The sequence below is a fragment of the Bolinopsis microptera genome, chromosome 4, assembly GCF_026151205.1.
Source record: "Bolinopsis microptera isolate Bmic1 chromosome 4, MBARI_Bmic_1.0, whole genome shotgun sequence".
Classification (NCBI taxonomy): Eukaryota; Metazoa; Ctenophora; class Tentaculata; order Lobata; family Bolinopsidae; genus Bolinopsis; species Bolinopsis microptera.
The window spans coordinates 9,598,528-9,619,898 of record NC_087075.1 but is presented as its reverse complement, the minus strand read 5'-3'; the positions used below and the strand labels follow the sequence as shown (position 1 = coordinate 9,619,898).

Sequence of the window (21,371 nt, the reverse complement as noted above, 5' to 3'; positions counted from 1 at the left end):
CCTGTCACTCTGCCATATATGCATCTTACTAAGCGAGACGATATATATGGAGGGTTCCGTACCATTTTACTGACACCACGGCATCAACTTTAACGCGACTTTTCGCAAAAACCGTAAAAGATATACAACTGAAACGTTTTTGACTGGGTCAAATGCTTTAATGGCTTCCAAATCAGCATGAAAAAATAAAAAATTTACCAAGAAATAGGAGTTTTAGAGCCCAAAATTTGGACCCCCAAGTGGTGTCAAAAACGCGAATTAAATAGGTAATAATTATTTTAGTCGCTTGAGTCTTGACACCATATTAGGGTTATACGGGTTTCTGCTAGTGCAGTAGTGCTTATAAACAGTAAAGACTGGGGACCCAGATTGTATGGAATATAATAAAATACACCATCACAGATCGGGAAATTGAGCGGCCATCCACAAAAAAAGTGGCCGCATTTCTTGTTATATTCAAATTAACGGAGTAAAAACTAAAACTAAAACTTATAGTACTAATGATTTCAAATATAGAGTGGAAAGTGTTAAAATGAAATAAGATCTTGAGCCAGAGGTTGGTTATACTTGCTCGATGAGGTTGCCGCATGTACTGAGCACCACATCTAATCCACCAAACTTTGTTTTCCAGCTCACAATACATTTACATAGAGCACCTTGGGAAGCCTGTTTAGTTCAACAATTTGCTGTTCAGTTGGTATTACTTGCGTTTGGTCCGCAATTTTATTGGATATGACTTATGAAGTCAGAAGGGTGGCGACTGATAGCTGCTTTCCTTGCTGGATGTTTATGGATTTCGTTACTTTCCTTTTGTCTTCGCCAACCTACAAAACAAACTGTTGAGGTGGAATATGCCAGCAAATTTATAGATGTTGATACTAAAACTCAAAGTATGGCATCCAGTATACCCCATCGGCCGTCTCAAGATCCTGCATTTAATCTAAAACTTAATCCAAACAAGAAGTTAATAATTATAGTGGCAGCCTTTCGAAGTGGGTCGACGTTTTTAGGAAACCTGTTCGACAATAATCCTACGATGCAGTACTTGTTCGAGCCGTTTCACAATGCTCATATCCGGAACCTCCGTGACCGGAATGGTCTATTCGGGGCGAGACCTGACCACACGGAGAGTGACTTGAGGATGTTGTATCTCCAGCAGATGTTACACAACTGTACCATCTACCCCACTCCTTTCCACCATCAATATGCTTGGTGTGGTTCAAAAGAGGAGAATTTACTTCGCTTCAATTCGACTGAGTGCGGGGGAAGAAAGATACCCGGATCACAGCAAGAGATCTGTAGATATCGGGACACTACCGTGATCAAGGTTATAAGACTAGCGGATCTGTCTGATATCCTGAAAATAGCCCAGATAAGATCAGCCAATGTTAAAATTATCCAGCTCCTAAGACACCCTGTCGCTCTGATGATGTCCAGACGGACCGGTGGTGAGTTCTTTATGTGGGACATCAAGACTAATGTTGAGCTCGTGGCTGGGGACATCAATCAGAGGCGGATTAAAATTGCTTGGGAGGCGTTCAACTACTGTAACGACCACTTAAAGGCTATGGAACTGGTTGAGAGTGATCCTTGGCTGAAAGACAGATACTTGAGAGTAACTCATCATGGAATGTCACTGAAACCTCTCGAAACTGCAGAGAAGGTTTACTCATTTGTAGGGGCTACTTTAACCGATCATATTAAAGAATACATTCGAAATATTACTGAGGCCAAATCAGAGGGTTTCAAAAGTGCACCCAAATTGGCTTTAAATGTGTACATGAATTCTACGGACCTTGCCACAAAATGGATGAAACTGGTTTCGGCAACGGTTAAATACTGGGACGTTTTCTCCATTGAAGCTCAATGTAAACGGATGTTTAAACCGTTGATTCATGAATTTTCTGTTGACACAATACCTGACTTACAGCTGTTGAAAATAAACTCTGCATTAGATGAGTTATATGATCAGATTGATCTTGAAGAAACTGATGAAGTACTGAATCTCTCTGTTGTGGTGCAGTAAAATTATTATTTTTATTCAAAAGTCCTGGTTCTACTTCTAGTTCTACTAGGATACGGTATTCCGTACAAACCAGTTGATGCGAATCTCATGTAAAATTGGGTTTATGATCCAGCATCATGAGTTCACTAACTCCTCCGAGATGCTGCTAAAGGATGAAATAACAAATAAGAGGTGGCTCTGTGCGTCCCGGCGTTATGTGTGCTATATAAATAGTAATGGCATGTTTCTTAGAGAAGACGTTTTTAGCTTTTAATTTGTTTTCAGGTTAAAGATAAAATCATGACCGATGGGTGGGAACCACTTTAAATTAATAGCTCTTCTCCTAGTTATTACTTACATTAACTTGTTATTTGTTAATACAACTATTAATTTATTAAGTATACTAAATACTATTAGTTTACTAAATACTAGTATATTAAATACTAATATACTAAATACTAGTCCAAACGATCATAATAGAGTTACTTACTTCTAACTTATCATGGACTTATTACGATTATATCTCATTACATATCTTGAAATGGAGAAATAGTATATTATACCGTAAATACCGTATTATCGCTTATATAAAGTTGAACAATAGAGCTGCTGGGTTATCGTGATCAAATAAAATCCTTTACGAAGTTGAGCAACAATGACAAACTAACAACATAACGAAGTTTACTGGTCAACTGGTGTTTCGGTGTCCCTAATTTTGATTACACTCGGTCACTTGTCATTTGTCAAGGCATGTAAGGTCATTCGGCGAAATTTTCTTTGAAATAAAATGATGTATTTGTGTAACAATTTGAAAGTTTATTGATAAAATTTAAAAAAGGGTTCAAAGAAACTGGATAGTTAGTAATACGGATTTGCACAGTAACAAAGAGAATTAAAGGTACCACTGGTAGGTACTCTCAGGTACTTGCAGGTATCATTGTGACTTGTGAACATTTTGTACTCAGTTTGAAATTTGAGATGACTGCATCCTCCTGTTTTCAACTCTAAAATGAAATTCCTGGGTCAAATAACAATGGTTTGTTGCTAAAAGTAAACTGTTCGCATTTTTGGTTAGAATTTGTAAGCTACCTTACTCGGGATTATTACGACGGGTTTATTAACGACCGGTTAAAATATGGTTCGGGAAAAATATGGCGAAATTGCTCAAAACCCACCACATTTTCCCGGTCGCCATTTTACCGGTGTCCAACCTTTCAATTTTAGATTCAAAAATTTTGTCTCAGATGTAAATTTCCTTATTAGAGATAAGCAAGTTTAGAAATTTTCGCATTGCTAAAACTTGTGAAACAAGTCGAATTATCAATAATTGTTGAAAGTAGACAGAAATAATGACTCGTGGTTAATCAAACTAGATGGAAAATAATTTTTAACATTTGAAGCGTAACAACCAGATCGATATTAAGATAAAGGGAGAGCTGTTTAGTCTTCCAATAAGTTGTAATCATCTTCGTTATCTTCATCTGGATCATCCCTTTCATCAGTTTTAATTAATTCAAGTTTTAATTTAACTGTTACTTTTACTTTGAGTCCTATTTCATTATGTAGAGATAGTCAATACCTAAGAAATTAAAAATTGGCCTATTTAAATCAAATTTGACAATAAGGATATATGACAAGAATTGGGCAAAAAGGTGAATTTTTTGCAATTTTAGCCAAATGAAGTCGAAAAACCTACAACAAGTGTCCCAATAGTCTTCTTTAGTGAATATAAGACAACGATTAAAATATGAGCACCCATACCCCTTGGGAACCCTAAAAGCTGAGACGGCGGGTTTATTAACGACCGGTGAAAATGTGGTTCGGGAAAAATATGGCGAAATTACCCTAAACCCACCACTTTATCCCGGTCATAATAATTCCGAGTAAGGTAATTGTATTCTCCAGTTTAGAAATCGTTGCCCGGCAACCGAGTAATTGAAAAGTTAAAACATGCCTGCATAAGTTCATGACCATGTCATAACTCATAAGGAAATTACTAGGTTAGCGATAGCTAGAATTAGATTCCGCAAACTTAAAATTTCCGATTACTAGCGCTAATTACCTTACTCGGGAATATTATGACTGGGATAAAGTGGTGGGTTTTGGAAAATTCCGCCATATTTTTCCCGGTCATTAATTTTCCCAGTCATAAATTAACCCGCTATAATGTTCCCGAGTAAGGTAAACTAATAGTAATAGTAATACATTTTGATGCTTGGTGGGTTTTGGAAAATTCCGCCATATTTTTCCCGGTCATTAATTTTCCCAGTCATAAATTAACCCGCTATAATAATAATATTCCCGAGTAAGGTAGCTTGATATGGCGATATCAAGATGGAAGATATAATCAATAATGTATCGTTTTATATTAACGTTATATATTAACTCTAGATATAACTATAAGGTATAAAGTAATGTTAACTCTCTAGTAAGATATAATGTAATTTCGACTCTAGATGTAAGGTACAAGATAATGTCAACTTTAGATGTAAGGTATAATAATGTAACGTTAACTCTAGATGTAAGGCACAAGTTAATGTTAACTCTAGATGTAAGGTACAATAAAGGGAACAAGATGCTGTTGGAATTTTAATTATTCATCTTCCACCCGTAGTCCCAAGAACATACCATAAACGTTAAGATTGACGGTGGTATCCGAATGGCTGGAATCAGGTAAAGAACCAGAAGTCACTCTGCAAGTGTAGGCAGTATCTTCATTCACAAGAGTTCCGTCTACAGCAAGAGTTGATGTTTGTGTTCCTCCAGAATGGATTCCTTGGACAGGGGTGAATTTTTCATCTGGAACTGGTCCTGTACTAGTTCGCCACGTCACTGTTGCTGTTTCTGTCAATCCAGTGATAACACAGGATATTGTTGTATATGAGCCTTTCTTCACTTGTTTGTTTACTGATTCAACTTCTGAAGATGGTTATCATAAAGCATTTTGAAGTTTGGCTGTAAAATATAAATTCAATCTCAAATTATCAAAATTGTTATCGAAATTTATTGTTAGCGTTTAAAGAACATACCATATACGTTAAGATTGACGGTGGTATCCGAATGGCTGGAATCAGGTAAAGAACCAGAAGTCACTCTGCAATTGTAGGCAGTATCTTCATTCACAAGAGTTCCGTCTACAGCAAGAGTTGATGTTTGTGTTCCTCCAGAATGGCTTCCTTGGACAGGGGTGAACTTTTCATCTGGAACTGGTCCTGTACTAGTTCGCCACGTCACTGTTGCTGTTTCTGTCAATCCAGTGATAACACAGGATATTGTTGTATCTGAGCCTTTCTTCGCTTCTTTGTTTACTGATTCAACGTCTGAAGTAATTTATGGTAAAGCATTTGAAGTTTGGCTGTAAGTATAAATTCAATCTCAAATTATCAAAATTGTTGTGCAAATTTATTGTTAGCGTTTAAAGAACATACCATATACGTTAAGATTGACGGTGGTATCCGAATGGCTGGAATCAGGTAAAGAACCAGAAGTCACTCTGCAAGTGTAGGCAGTATTTTCATTCACAAGAGTTCCGTCTACAGCAAGAGTTGATGTTTGTGTTCCTCCAGAATGGATTCCTTGGACAGGGGTGAACTTTTCATTTGGAACTGGTCCTGTACTAGTTCGCCAAGTCACTGTTGCTCTTTCCGTTATCCCAGTGATAACACAGGATATTGTTGTATATGAGCCTTTCTTCACTTGTTTGTTTACTGATTCAACTTCTGAAGATGGTTATCATAAAAAATTTTGAAGTTTGGCTGTAAAATATAAATACGTAATGAAATAAGAAAAACTGTAGTGCACGATGATTGTGTTAAATCAAACCGTTGCAATTGTGTTTGAGATTTTCCTACCAACGATCCCGCCTCGATGGTGTATCCTTGGTCTTGAGTCAGCGCATCATCATTCGCAGACGTCGTCCATTTTATGGCACTGAGTGCCTGTGTTCAACGAGAACAGGTTAGACTTAGACGATCTCAGTCTAACCTGTTCTCGTTGAAAAAGCGTGACTTAAGTTACCGAAGTTTATTTCTTTATAATATATAAATTATATTATATGATTTAAATTATTTTAGGAGTATTGATTTTGACAGAGCGAATTGGTGCAGAATGCAAGCCTTATGATTCTGTTTTTTGAGAAAGATAAGATAGCAGTGTTGTGTTTACACTATCTGTTATTTGGTGCCTCAAGTGCCTTAGTGCCTCAGTGCCTCAAAGTGGTGCATCAAGGACCTAAAGTGGTGCCTCAGTGCCTCAAAGTGGTGCCTCAAGGGCCTCAAAGTGGTGCCTCAAGGGCCTCTGCAGTGCCTCAAAACTGGTGCCTCAAGGTCGTCTCACGGAAAACCATGCACGATAAAAACTCTAGAGCTTAAAAAGGAAAAATGTGTTTTGTAATTTACCCTCACAATCAGTTAGAGAACTCGCAGTCCATCTACTTCTTGCTGTTATGTGCGTAGTGCCCACCAGAAAGCACTCTCGGTAAGCCCAATACGCGGGACTCACGGCTACTCCTTCACAGCGGGGATTAGCATCACACCATTCCTGACAACTCTCAAAACTCCTGAACTGTCTTTGTGCTAATTTATGGGAGTCCGGAAACATACCAACATTCTGCTCGTAGCTTGTATAACAGCCTCGGTTGCTATCTGAAATAGATTATAGATACGTTTGCGTAAAACTGGGTGAGCGTAAGTGTCTAAAAGCGGTTACCAATTACTTATTCTTATTTTAGTTAGTTTTAGAATTTTCGTTGTATCGTTGACGGTGAAGGTCATATCTAAATAAAAATTGATAAATGTGTAATTAATAAAATATGTTTAATAAATTGTGTTTATAATTATGGTGCATTGTTATTATATTTATATTTTAGGCTGTAACCTTATAAGTCCAATGGAATAAACCTAGCATGCCTTGGTTGCAGCATCACTTCACTTATATAGGGTCCGATGTAATTGCTATGACCAGTTTACTGGTCAACTAGTGTTTGATCGGTGTCCCTAATTTTGTTTACACTTGGTCACTTGTCAAGGCATGTAAGGGCATTCGGCGAATTTTCTTTGAAATAAAATGATGTATTTGTGTAGTTAAGTTTCAACGGCTTAGTGGCTCAGTTGGTTAATCTGCCTGGCATTGCTTGAGGTACCAGGTTCGATTCCCGACTCTGTCACTAGCCGTGGGGTGAGCGTCGTCGACGCTCAGCTATGGATCCTGAGTGGTCTATGCAGCCCCCCGGTCCAATCAGCCAAATACTCGAGAAATCGGGTGTGAGTGTTAAATGAGGAGCTGCCCATTGCAGCAAAGTCTCGGACGAAGAAAGTATGGTACACACTACCTTAACCGTCACTGGCCTAATGTATAATTGAATCCTTCAGCTTCCTGTAATTGGCTGGTTACATACTTGTGTAACAATGTGGCTGTTGGAATGTCCGAAGTAAAATAAGTGTTCAGATTTAAAAAAAAAACGTCGGTAGATGCAGGCGAGTATGCGTACTGTGAAGTTATCAAACACAAGTATGTGAATAATGCCTGATCGGAACAAACAGGCTTTACTAACAAAGTTATTTTTGTCAACTGGATACCGATACTACCATTTGTTCCTTGCCAACAGATTTGGTGGTATCCGAGACTGAAACTTTCGTACCTTGAGGATCTACACCCATGTTCCCACTGATGAAATATAGTAGCAGAACTTTAAACAGAAATTGCTGCACGACCATATGGCTATCTATAGTATATGGTTACTAATTTATTACGGAACTTCCTATTTCTCGTATAATTTAGATCTATACTCGCGTGGAGAGAATGTGTGTTTCACAAGTGTAGAAACAGCTGAAAATGTAAACCAGGTTCTTTGAGTAATACCGTTTAAAGTGAATTATTAGGTAACATAAATTAATTGATGACAAGCATAACTGATCTGGTACAATTAAGCGGCAATTGAACAACTGAACAGCGAGCTTAAAACTTAAGGTTATTAAAAAGGGTGCTTTTATAAAATGCACATTAAATGATGCAAACGCTATAAATATTACGAGGTAATGATAGTGAGTCATGAGTTCGTTTGCAGATCGTGGAGCTTCCCGTTTGGCACGGAGTTAAGTTTTAGATAAAAATAGACATAATAACACTAAATAAACATTTATTGAACGACTAATTATATCCGAGTTCATACATATTAAATATCAGAATATGTGATTTAGTCTCATCGAGAATGCAAAACTACCGTAGCAATTCTTTTGATTCTAAAGTTCCAGAAAATTAGTCAAGATTGCTGGTGGTTGACCAAACCGGAAGGAATTAGACAGGAGCACAAAGCTGAATAACTCCTGAATAGCTGTGACAGTTAACACGCATTTTTGAAAGCATTTCTTACTTACAAACTATCGTATCATTTATGGACACGTTCATTGAAGTTTGACTTTGAGGATATCGGTAAACAAAAAAATAGCGTTTTCGACGATAGTGGCTTAATTTGCATTGCAAATTCCAAAATTTGCAATGCAAAATTCAGAATTTGGCCGCCAAATTTTTTAAAAGGCCTAACTCAAAATTCCAATACAAAACTTAAGGTTGAAATGCGATTCTACGTTGATTATGAAAATTTCATGTAAAAATATTGAAACCCTATCGAGTTCTATTGTTTTGAGCGAAATCAGTTTTGCAAATATCGCGAACTGAGATATGGGCAATTTTGTTCATTTTTTGCGATTATTTGACCACAGAATCCACAGTTAGGTAGATACTGAGCTGATAATCATAGATAATGTGTAGTATAGGCTTACCTTCCATATAAAGTTGGTTTCATTCAAAAATATTGATATTTGACCAATTTATGGGACAAAATCGATCAAATTTGGTGCGTATGCCCAAATATGGTCATATGGTTTTTGGCTCATAACTCAGTCATTTTTTGTCTAATCTTGATGAAAATTCATATACGAGTTTAGGGGACCACTAGCTACAAGTAGAACACCTAAAATCTGGATTTTGGGCATGTTCAGGGTATTTGGCTAAATTGGGCCTAATTTGGACCAAATATGGGCGTGGCTGCCCCGCGGGCACCGTTTGGCGGTTGGGGTCCGGGACCCCCTCAAAAGTTCGGTCACTGGTCATAGTTTGTTGGTCAACTGCTATCTCGAAACCAAGTTTCACAAAAAAATCAGGGTGAACCCCTGATTAGCTGCCCAATAAACATCTAGCATGTTCAGAAATTCTGAAAATTAGCCCCGTGACCCATGATACTCCCATATGCACTGCTCAGAAAAAAATGTATTGTTGTTAGGCAGTATGATGGTTAAAATGTCACATTTTTGTGACATCTATAATAGCTGCCCAATAAACATTCCTTAAAGAGACCGATTGGTCTCAAATATAGTAGATGAGGTCAAATATCTAACAATTATGATACAGGGTGGCCCATAAGTGACTACCCACACGCAACCTCTTAATAACTCACGTAATTCGTCTCCAAATTGCACCAAAATTTCAGAGATTATAGATATGGGTCAAACTTAGATTTCCTGAAAGTTTCGTAAGCCACGCCCAATTACAGTGGGCGTGGCGTGACACTCCCTCTTTTTCACTATTGTCTTCATAAAATGAGAACGCTTTAAGCTAAGAACTCAAACTTTTTTGCACACATTTGGCTTGATAATTGAAAACTTTTCCTAAAGTTTCAAGTTCATTGGTTAAAATATGGCTAAGTTATGACCATTTCAAAACTCATCGGATACGTGATCCGAGCACTCAGTCAGTGATCTTTTCACTTGGTTAATGGCCTGTTTGGCTCACATGCACCGCTTGATTGGTTGCAGCCTGCTTATGGGCCGGCCTATACAGCTGACAGCACCTAAACAACCCCTACCTCACCACGGACTGGTGGTTCATGCAGGATGGAGCTCGACCTCACATCGCGTCGTTCGACCAGTTCAGAATTTCCTCGCTAACAAGTTCGCTCACAGAACCATCGGACAACATCTTGGAACACACTGGCCGGCTAGAAGTCCTGACCTTGCACCGTGTGACTTCTTCCTGTGGGGGTGGGTAAAGGACCAACTCTATAAGAGATATTCTATTGCAAACATCACGCAGCTAAAGCACCACCTGATCGACATCATCCATAATATGGACCCAGCGTTTGCTACGAACGCTTGTCGGAGTGTGAAGAAGTGGTGCCTCAAGTTGATTGCAGCTGGGGGACGACAAATTGAACATCTTAATTGAAATTATTGAATTGTTTTTGTGTGGGGATTTTATTAGTTGATTTCATTTACTGATTTATCCTAAAAATTTGTGTTTTCCTTTCTAGCAAAGTCATCATCGGTATCCAATCAAAGCCTAATGAACCTCATTAATACACGCTAACGCCTTACTCTTGACCAGATTGGGTGACGAGATCACTAATTGAGTGCAAATATCACTGACTGAGTGCTCGGATCACATATCCGATGGATCTTAAAATGGTCATAACTCAGCCATATTTTAACCAATAAACTTGAAACTTTTGGAAAAGTTTTCAATTATCAAGCCAAATGTGTGCACAAAATTTTAAGTTCTTAGCTTAAAGCGTTCTCATTTTATGAAGACAATAGTGAAAAAGAGGGAGTGTCACGCCACGCCCACTGTAATTGGGCGTGGCTTACGAAACTTTCAGGAAATCTAAGTTTGACCCATATCTATAATCTCTGAAATTTTGGTGCAATTTGGAGACGAATTACGTGAGTTATTAAGAGGTTGCGTGTGGGTAGTCACTTATGGGTACTACATTCTTTAAAGAGCACGGATCGAGCGGTTATAAGTCAATATTTCATAAACTTTGTCACACTCAAAATACAACACATCTTTTCTACTGTGAGGTGTCCTCAAAACCCTTTCAATTCATCATTTGATGGTTCTTCTACCTCTTAGCCCTAAAATATGTTGTTATTATATCATAATATTATGGTGATTTATACTAGAAAGCCCGCCCCACGAAAACCTCACTGAACCTCCACGCGGTGTGGGGCGGGTGGCTCCAACGGGAGGTGCATGGGTGTTTTAACCTATGCAAAGGAAGGGACTAGCCATCTCTACAACAAAGGAAAGGCTCTAATAGCCTCTACTTATAACCTTAGAACCGCAGCATAACCGCTCTTCCCACAGGCAAATAACACCTTCCGCAGGAAACTAACACGCTCACAGACTCCCACGTCTCGTCTAACACCAGGATTTGGTTCTGTATCGGACACTCAAAACAAAGATAGAGGAGCGGTCTACACGCTCACATGCTACCATGTCTCGTGTCACCCTAGGACTCTAACACTTAACAGATTCTAACACGCTCACAGGTTTCCACGTCTCGTGTACCCTAATATTTGGTTTTGGATCGGACACTCAAAACAACGATAGAGGAGCGGTCTACACATTCACAGGCTACCACGTCTCGTGTAACCCCAGGATTTGACACGTTCACAAGCTACCACGTCTCGTGTAACACCATGATTTAACACGCTCACAAGCTTTCATATCTCGTGTAACTACAGGATTTGGTTTTGGATCGGCCACTCAAAACAAAACGATAGAGGAGCGGTCCACACTCTACAGTGACGTTACAGGAACATTGCATACTCAATTTGTACTACAAAAGTTCAAATGTCTGCTTTTCGTTCAAGTGCACGTGTTGTTTAATCAATTTGCAGTTCAGTTAAATTTTGTTTCAGCAGCCTTGCTAAAAATCGTAAATTTTTAACTACATTTGTGAGCTAAATTGGTCAAATTGGAGGGTCAGATTATTGGCGAGATTTTAGTGTTTTTATGCCGTTGAGATTTCTTCAATTTTAAAATATAATATTATAGTGCCAAGCAGAGCAAAAGGTACAAAGCCTGCAGTCCAAAGGAGCTCCATCAGACGTTAGCCACAAGGCGGACGTAGCCTCCTTGCTAATCCGGGGAGGTAGAGTGAGCGCCCTCGACCAAAAAAAAAAAAAAAAAAAATGTTACATATGATAGTGCCGCATATTAGTGCCGCAAGTTCTGCAGTGCCACATTTACGCAAAGTCATGAGGTCGGCTCCCTGGTTGTAGTTTTATAACCTACCAAAATGTGCGCCGAATTGAACTCCTCGACGGTCTTAAATATTTAATATTTGAAACAAATATTGTACAAGTGTTATATCACCCACTAACTCCCTGGTTTCTATTATTATAATTTTGGAGACAAAACAGAGACCATAGTTATGAATGTACATTTTAATAGGTAATTGTAATATATAATAATCATTACTTTGGATTAGTGTCAGAATGATGGTGGTAATCAAAAAAGATTTGTTTCATAGTTATAGCTTTATAGGTGTAACACAAAAAGTAAATCAAACATTTTGAAAATTAAAATCATTCCCGAAACAATCTTATTTTTTGTTATAATTTGAACTGATAAAATTGGTGGTTCTGACAGTAAAACAAAGTTAGTTTATATTAAGAAATGAAAATTTTAGGGAAGAATAAGTTGTTCCGATTTTTTGATTGCATATTTCTGATAAGAAAAACTTGTTAGGATTACCAATACCAATCTTATGCTATATACACAAGGAACTCATCTTATATATTTGATTTAACGATGAAATGAATAAAGATAAGCTGGACGAAAGGGCCCACGAGAGGATAGCATGAAAATGCTTTGCCTGCTTCTCAGCTTCTGGGGTGTGGCTTCCTCATAAAGATATATTTGCTTGCTATTGTTCTGCACTTTATGGATATACACTACAACATTACTTAACCCCTCTTACCTGTCACCTGATAGTCCGACCAGTACTAATACAATCTAATTTGATAACAATCAACAAATGAATAATGATATTACATATAATAAGTAGAGTCCGATCATACGAAAGAAAAAAGTTTTTTATGTCTCAATTTAAGAAACATCCTTTTATATCCCCGGTCTTGGATTAGCTGAATTATTTATGTAAATAGATGTTGTGTTCTGATTGAACACGTTGGATACCAAAGCTCTATTAGTTCGTGAAACAGAAGGGTTCGTTAAAATAGCCATCAAAGGAAAGGACCAAGTAACCAGATAGTACAAGTATTGGTTCAACCTGAGGAGGAAAACAGTCCAGTCCTCTCCAAGTTTCTCATAAATAGTCTGCACGTCTACAAGCTCGAACAACACACTCATAACCAGACTGGGTAACCATGGTAACAGGACACATGAAGTGGAGATTACTGACATCCGGGCTATTTTGAAGTTTTGTCTGCGGTGTCGTGTTCTCTGCTCCCGCTCACTTGTAGAGGCAGCTCCAGCACTGTGTAGCTTGAATCTGCGGCTCTTCATCACAACTTTGGCAATAACTATGAACGATGTCACGATGAGTAACACTGCAACAAAGTTTATAGTGTGGATAAAGTAAACGATCACCTTGTAATCGATGGTTCCTGGGAAAAATTTCCGGTAACAGATTTTGATTATTTCGTCGTAAAAATAGAATTTCGTCAGATCGTAAAAATGGTATTTCGTCAGATCAATTGAAAATATATCATATATTTTAACGATGTTGCTCGGCAATATGAAGAAGAACTGAACTATTGTTATAGGTAGAGTTACAAAAATGGCCAGGAATGTCCCTACAATAATCCACAAAGTAGCAGAACTGCTGTCCCGCAAGTAGCCGATTGGGTGACTCAATAGGTAGGAAGCCTGCAGAAGTTAATGGTAAGTTAAGATAATTTCGAGCTTAACCGTCACGAATATTTAAGACTATAATTCAGTTACATATATCAAAAAATGTGATGCAAATTAATTGATTAATATGAAAAATTTGTTTCAATAATTAACGTATAAGAGCAATGATAATATTTGATAAAGATCTGTTAAACCTCGATGGTGACAAGAACTTGACAGTATATCATAGTGTATACGATATACTTGTGGATGTTGGCTGCAGCGCCACACCAATCCATAGAACCGACCCAGTCTCCGTTTATCAGAGATATTGTCATCACCAGATTACACCCAAATCCGTGGAAGAGACCAAAAATGGCTGCAGTTAATATTGGGATAGAGGGTGGGTGTCTGTCAAACTTTACCTGAAATGTCAGTTTAAACATTGAGTCTGGTCGGGTCTCAGCAGGTTATCCATACTCAAACTAAAAGATATCCTATCAATAATCAATATCTGGTAGCGATTGTGACATTCAAATGCGTCGAAAGCAACCGACTTACTTTGCATGTAATGAGAAAAATAAGGTAGCAGTTAAGTACAACAGTCAAAAGTGTACAGAGGACCTCATAACCTGCCAGCAATACCAGCTGGTAGATACCAAGTTGTGCGGCTCCGCGTGAGGGGTCAGTAAGGGGTTTAGATATTGTGACGTAATATGTTGTGTAGTCTGTTGTAGAGTCTGTTGTTACCTCCATTTCCTATACTGTCAGATCTATCATAAATCTAGATGTTATACAATTTATACATATAATACTGATCAGCAACGAAAATGTCTTAAGTAGATGAATGTTTAGTAGGGTGTGACACTCAATATTCATTTATTTAATAAACAGATGAAGGGTGTCCAAAGGATGTCCAAACCTTCCGAGATTTTATGTTCAGATCAACAAAAAAGTAAATTTTGCAAGATCACATCTTTATATGAGCATTTCTTATTATATCTAACAGTTTAAGACTGTGATATGACGTGGAACAATAGCTTATTATAGTGGTATGACATTAGATGCTCTGTATTTGTAGTATTTCAGAGAACAATAGCAGAATACCTTATCGGACCTTATTTGACCGGACATTTAATGAACGGACATAATTATGAACGGACATTAAAATGAACACTCGAAGGCATTCAAAACCATCAAAAATACAGATTTTTTCATATTTTTTTGGCGTTTTTTAAGTTTTAGCAGATAATTTGTAAATTAATTTTGCATACAATGAGCAAGAAAGGCGGTCGTTAAGCAGTAAAAAATGTCAAAATATATCTGTAGATCATAATCATATCAGTGTCTGTGATCATGAAAGTTGTGTAAAAACAACAGATACGAAATATTGAGTTTGTAGCGTATATATGACGCTTTGCCCTTGTCAGAGGGTCTATCATTATGAGTTTAGATTGAAATTGGCTAATCTCCTCTGAATTGAATACAAATAACACGCATACGAAATATGACCAGATTTGATGATCATATCACAGGTCATCTTCCTCAAATGGGTTATCGTGCATTAAATATTCTATGCTTAAAGCATCGTATCAGTAATACCTGCTTTTTGAAAACTATTTTTTATTCGACCACCTCGGTCCTGCATTTCAGTGTAAACTTTTACAAGATGTGGAGGTAAATAATAACTCCGAAGAAGTGAACGAGGAAGCCGAAGATCAAGAAAGTGATCATGCCATAATGTGTTACTTAGAATATTTAAATTGTATAATAACTCGTTTTTCATTAATCCAATGATATAGTTTAGTCCGAATCCGATGATAGAAATTACAATTGACTGAAATTAAAAAGTTGTCATATCCTAAACATGAGTTCGCAGTGGAATAATTTTGGAAAAAATCCCAACGGACTTTAACAATTGGACGGACCTTATAAAACGGACGGACTTTATTTGAACGGACATTAAAATGAACGCTAGGACCTCCAGCGTTCAAATTCAATTAATGTCCATTCAAGTAAGGTCCGATAAGGTAGCTTATACTGGAAGAAAGGCTGGCCCCGCTACATCGTGGTCCGGTAGTTTCATTGCGTCCGGTAGTTTCATTGCGTCCTAAAAATATATATATATAATGATGATTTTATTGTTTCCGACCTATATGTATATAGTTCGGGATATACATATATCATATGTGATTGCAAAAATATTACAATATGTGAATGAAAAATAATGAAAAAATAGACAATAATGGAATGTAACGGGGTAAAATTGAAAAATAACGGCATAAAAAAGGCCAGAGGGAGGCATTTTTCGAATTTCAGATATTTTTAATTAATAAATACACAAACGCAGCCGAAAGATGCAAGAAAAAAGAGAGCTGGTTTCTTGTTAATGAGGTCAGTGGGAGAAAGAAGAAGCCATGTGGTCTTGTAGAAGGAGGTAGTAGAGAGGGTAGATTGAGAGCCTGGAAATACCACTTTACCAAGCTACTTGGACAATGGACAACCTCCAGTAGTTCCAAACGAAGAAGTGGACATACCAGTCATACATCCACCACAAAACATCAGTGTGGATAAGTTCACCAAGACCAAACTGGAGGAGGCTACGAAATCGATTAAAGAAGGTAAGGCATTTGGAGAGGATGGAGTTGCCCCTGAAGTACTGAAGAGGGTAGATGTTGATGATTTGATCCTTGACTTCGGCAATAAAGCACTAGTTGATGGCGATGTTCCTGACCAATGGAAGCACCTAAACATCGTGCCTGTTCCAAAGAAAGGGAATTTGACCAAAGTAGATAACTGTAGAGGTATTGCACTGACATCTATAGTGAGTAAGACTCTCAATAAGATGATACTGAACAGGATCAAACCTGCCATGGAAGACATCTTAAGGATCAATCAGAACGGATTCAGAGAAAGTAGGTCAACTGTCAACAACTAGTCATATTCTTGGCCTAAGAAGGGTATTCGAGGGAGCCCGGGATAAAGATATGACCGCGGTAATGCTCTTCATTGATTTCAAGAACGCATTCGACAGCGTGCACCGTGGACTCCTCATGAAGATCCTCCTGGCATATGGAATTCCCAAGGAGATTGTAAGCTTGATACAAAGAATGTATGCAAATACATTTGCTCGTGTGATTACCGAGGATGGTCTGAGTGAAGCATTCTTCATTCTAGCAGGAGTGATGCAGGGAGACACTTTGGCGCCCTACCTATTCATAATCGTAATTGACTACATTATGAGGGTGTCCCTAGAAGGTAGGGACTTTGGGTTTACTCTACACCCTAGAAGAAGCCGACGCTATCCGGCTGTCAAGGTCACTGATGCGGACTTTGCTGACGACCTTGCTCTTATAACAAATAGTGTTGCGGAGGCACAAGATTTTCTCAGGAGTCTGGAACTGGCGGCCAACTCAGTTGGAATCCACCTCAACGAGGGGAAAACTAAGTACATGGGAATCAACATAAGAGATGATGATAACCCGACTCTGGTTGCTGGGAGTGGGAAGAACATTGAGAAAGTCGATGACTTTGTATATTTGGGTAGTAGAATGAAGAGTTCGGAGAAGGACTTCGAAGTGAGGAAAGCTAAGGCATGGGGAGCGTGTCACCAGATGAAGCTTGTATGGAAGTCGGATATGCGTAGAGATCTCAAGATACGACTGTTCCTGGCTACAGTCGAGTCCATCCTTCTATATGGCTCTGAAACATGGACTGTCAGCCAGACCCTCGCAAAACGTATTGATGGATGTTATACGAGAATGCTGAGGATGGCACTTAACATTGACTGGAAAGAGCGGCAGACTAACGCTAAGGTGTATGGACACCTCATCAGAGCATCTGATAAGATAGCTGCACGGAGGATGAGACTAGCAGGTCATTTAGCCAGACATGAAGAACTTCTGAGTCATCAACTTCTCTTCTGGGAACCTCTTCAAGGCAGTGGTGTGCGCCGCCGTGTTCAACCAAAATCGGCGGCGGCGTGGCCAAAATTAGCGGCGGCGGCGGCGTTCGGCGGCGTGGCCTGTGGACAATTGGCAGTTTCAGTTGTGACTCGACAAAATGGAAATTCATTGCTTAGGTAAACTAAGTCAATCCTTTACCGTAAAGGATTGACTTAGTATTAATAAGGTTTAGAAGGTTGCAAATTTCACTTAAATTCATCGTTGATCGTATGACATGAATTCACAATTTCATGAAACATTGCATATGCTACATCGAACTACTTGACGTCAGACATGCTAAAGGGATTTTATAACTATATTCAGCAAATTTTTTCAAATTTTTTCATTGAATTTTTAATTTTTTTGAGTAATTTTTTGAAAATTCAAATTTAAAAAATACCACGTTCACGCCGTTTGCGCCGCCGATAAATTGTTCGGCGCAGCGGCGTGGGCTAAACACTCGGCGGCGGCGGCGTTCGGCGGCGGCGCTCACCCCTGTATTGTAAAGCATTTACGCAACACGTACGTCAAGCGTTCGGAAACAATTACAAAAGTAAATACTCAATAACATTAGAAACCAGGCACGTAGACAGGGGGGGGGGGGGGCTAGGGGGGCGGCAGCCCCCCCGGAAAAAATCGAACCCCAGAAAAAAGATCATAAGCCCCCTAGTCCCCATCGTCGCCTGGTAACTGGGCTGTGTTTATGACTGCAGTCAGTCAAAGATTTGAACTGTGGATTAGTAAATATCTGTCATAACATCCAAGCAAACATTCTAGAAGACTTCTATAAATAGTCAATAGTGTCCCCTAGACCGTAGGAAATGTAAAAATCTTAAGACGATGAGGCCTGAGTAAGTCGTAAATTCTGATTGGAGAATGCAGATTGCTGTTGTGAAGTTACCAAATTTATGTGAGTACTTGATTCTTTTCAATCCCAGTTTATTGCTGTCCTACAAATTTCTTTAATGCCAAATGTCGTCTAAAACACCCTGTTTCGCAAAAATTTTCGACCCCCTCTAAGGGGCTCCGCCCCTGTACCCCGCTGGGGGCTGCGCCCCCAGACCCCTGCCATGCAGCTTGCTCGCTTCGCTCGCTGCGCAGCTGGATTGGACACGTCGGCTCGCTTTGCTCGCCGACAGCCCCCCTCAAAGAAAAATCCTGGCTACGTCCCTGTTAGAAACAGATCGAGAAATATTATCCTTGCCTTTTCACTACTAAACTCTTTTGTTTATGGCACTAGTAAACCTTTTGTCTATTCTTTTGTATAACAAATGCATTAGGCGTTTATAAATACACCCCGCACGATATAGTAGAGGCTCTTACGGGCAAAAAGACGTGTTTTCTGCTACGAGTTTAGAGACCTAACCGCTAATTGGACACAATAGTATGATGTCTAAGGATCGATAATATGTTAAGAAGTATAAATTTGGCCTTATTAGTCACGTGCTATACCAATGCGCGTTTTAAACTTTGACAGTCTATTACTCTAAGGCAAATAGAGTAATCATATTCATATTTTGTCAGCAATAAGATCACATTATTTTCTATTTGGTGTGAAAATATGAGCTAGAACGGACATAATCTCGCTGAGTTATAGCTGTTTGAAATTTATGATGAACGCGCGGGTGCCAATTAATAACAACTAAATGCTTTTGCGCGTAGTGCGCGTCGAAAATTTGGCAAAAACGCTTGCGGAGTGACAATATTCAAACTTTGATAAAGTATATGAAGTGGGTACTTCTCGGAAAGGAAAAATTTAGGCAAACACGATGTGACTATTTTTGGGTTGATTTAATACAACTGCAAAAATTTTTTCAAACTTCAAGCAAAAAAGTCAAAATTTTTACCACTTTTTTGGGTTTTTGCCTGCACTAAAATAAAGGGATTTTTAAAATTTTTTAACCATCTTGTGCGGCTGTCTTTTAGCTACCTTCATGCAAATTTTGCCGACATGCCAACAAAATTAACTTGCTCAAATTATCAAAAAACATGCTTTTTTGGCCTATTTTTGGCCCCAAAATCGGTTTTTTGCAATTTTAACGGTGCTAACTCAGTCCAATCATTTTGAAACTACTTTTAATCGATTCTACGGTCAAAAATGCGTCTAGTAAGGTGTATCTGGGGTCCCTAGCGTATCGAGCAGACAATGCCCGTAAGAGCCTCTACTAATATGAATATGATATATCCGTCAATAAAAGAATATTTTTCCTTTCTCAAGAAAGCGCAGATTGGAAGATAAAAGATTGCCAGCTTGTCCTTTCTCAAAAATAATTGGACAATAGCTTGTAATTGCATCTAATTAAATAGCCTTTTGTGAAGTAGTCGTAAGCTGATGATGTTGAGAACATAAGACGAGAAAAATCAAATTGTCGAAAAATATACGATAAATCTGATCGGGATTTTACTGTAGTAGGATCCGGTCTATAAGCTGACTAGCAGTGGTGTGCACCGCCGTGTTCAACCAAAATCGGCGGCGGCGTTTTTTCATTGAATTTTAATTTTTTTGAGTAATTTTTTGAAAATTCAAATTTAAAAAATACCACGTTCACGCCGTTTGCGCCGCCGATAAATTGTTTGGCGCAGCGGCGTGGGCTAAACACTCGGCAGCGGCGGCGTTCGGCGGCGGCGCTCACCCCTGCTTCAAGGACATCGTCGAAGGGGAAGACCACACCTTACATATATTGACATCCTTCGGAAGGACACGGGGCTTGACGACAGCAAGGAGATTAACAAACTCGTGCTGGATAGACAGATTTGGAAAAAAACTATCTCTGTTCGGACGTTGAAGCCGCCCTAAGTCGAAGTAAGTCGAAATACACATTACTCCGGAACACACAAAGATTATATTTTAACATATTTCCTGGCACGAGGGCATGAGTGATGAAACGTACCTAACTAGTATTACCTATGTCCCGCCCTCTCGGAGCATTTTGTACCCCAAATATTTGTTGCATCTTTAAAAAAGTATCCATGGCCATATTACTTAACAATTATACATTGCTACTGTATATTAGGACGCAGTGAAACTATCGGACTATACGATGTATGGGGATTGCCACCCCATGGCAACATTAAAATATATCGACTCTGTTACATTGTTTTCAGGTTTCCTGTCAATATAAAACTCCGTTAAGAATTGAACTACTAGTTCTTTAACGTTATATCGGTAGAAATAGGACAAACGCTTTCTGATTTGTATAAAACAAAAAATAATTTCCGATAGTTAAAATAATAGCAGTATGATGTTATAATTACAACTTCATGACTTCTTCACGGAACTATTAAATGTTATAATCTCACTAAACTGTTGTTAAATCCCATTAACAAGTCGAGCAGTTCGAGAAATAAAACCTCATAAACGTTCAGTCTAACTTTAAACTGCATATTTTGTTCAAAGTTAATTTTGGGCGCGTTATAAAATTTGTATCACCCTTGGTTACGGAAATACAGCTCAGAACACTTTAAGTCAAACTAATAGTAATAAGTCGTTGTGTGATTAAAAGTGAATGAAACTGAATTAAATTGTTCGATCTGTCTGATTACACTGTCTAGGTACACAAATTAACAGCCGTCTAAAAGTTCTGGTCACAAACGGACAGATTGTAGTGCCTGATGTTTAATCTGGGCTTATCGAACAACCAATTGACCAATTAACCAATTAACCAATTGTTAACTCTTACCTGATGCAAACAGAGCTAATGCAAATTATTGACATTGAGTTGAGTTGCTCCGGACGGTGGCACCGACGGATCTATAAAAGAGATAATTACATAATTATATAATGTTAA

The 21,371-nt window shown here is 38.5% G+C and overlaps 2 protein-coding genes across 2 annotated transcripts in view; one reads left to right on the top strand and one right to left on the bottom strand.

The window, feature by feature from the left end:
* The window catches only part of LOC134813781 (uncharacterized), a 44,922-nt gene extending 37,199 nt beyond the window's left edge, over positions 1–7,723 (bottom strand). The window contains exons 1-5 of the mRNA XM_063821661.1: positions 7,644–7,723; positions 6,403–6,648; positions 5,434–5,724; positions 5,035–5,325; positions 4,634–4,924 (exon numbers count right to left, since the gene is read on the bottom strand). Of these exons, the coding sequence (XP_063677731.1) occupies positions 4,634–4,924; positions 5,035–5,325; positions 5,434–5,724; positions 6,403–6,648; positions 7,644–7,719 (1,195 nt within the window). The 5' untranslated portion in view covers positions 7,720–7,723. The remainder of the gene's footprint in view (positions 1–4,633; positions 4,925–5,034; positions 5,326–5,433; positions 5,725–6,402; positions 6,649–7,643) is intronic.
* Positions 538–2,035, top strand: LOC134814349 (carbohydrate sulfotransferase 1-like). Its single transcript, XM_063822447.1, has one exon. It carries the CDS (start codon positions 740–742, stop codon positions 2,024–2,026), a length of 1,287 nt encoding a protein of 428 aa, XP_063678517.1. The 5' UTR covers positions 538–739; the 3' UTR covers positions 2,027–2,035.
* Positions 7,724–21,371: the final 13,648 nt, after the last annotated feature.

Coding starts and splice junctions, on each gene's coding strand:
- LOC134814349 (XM_063822447.1), top strand. CDS start 740: ATGAAGTCAGAAGGGTGGCGACTGATAGCTGCTTTCCTTGCTGGATGT.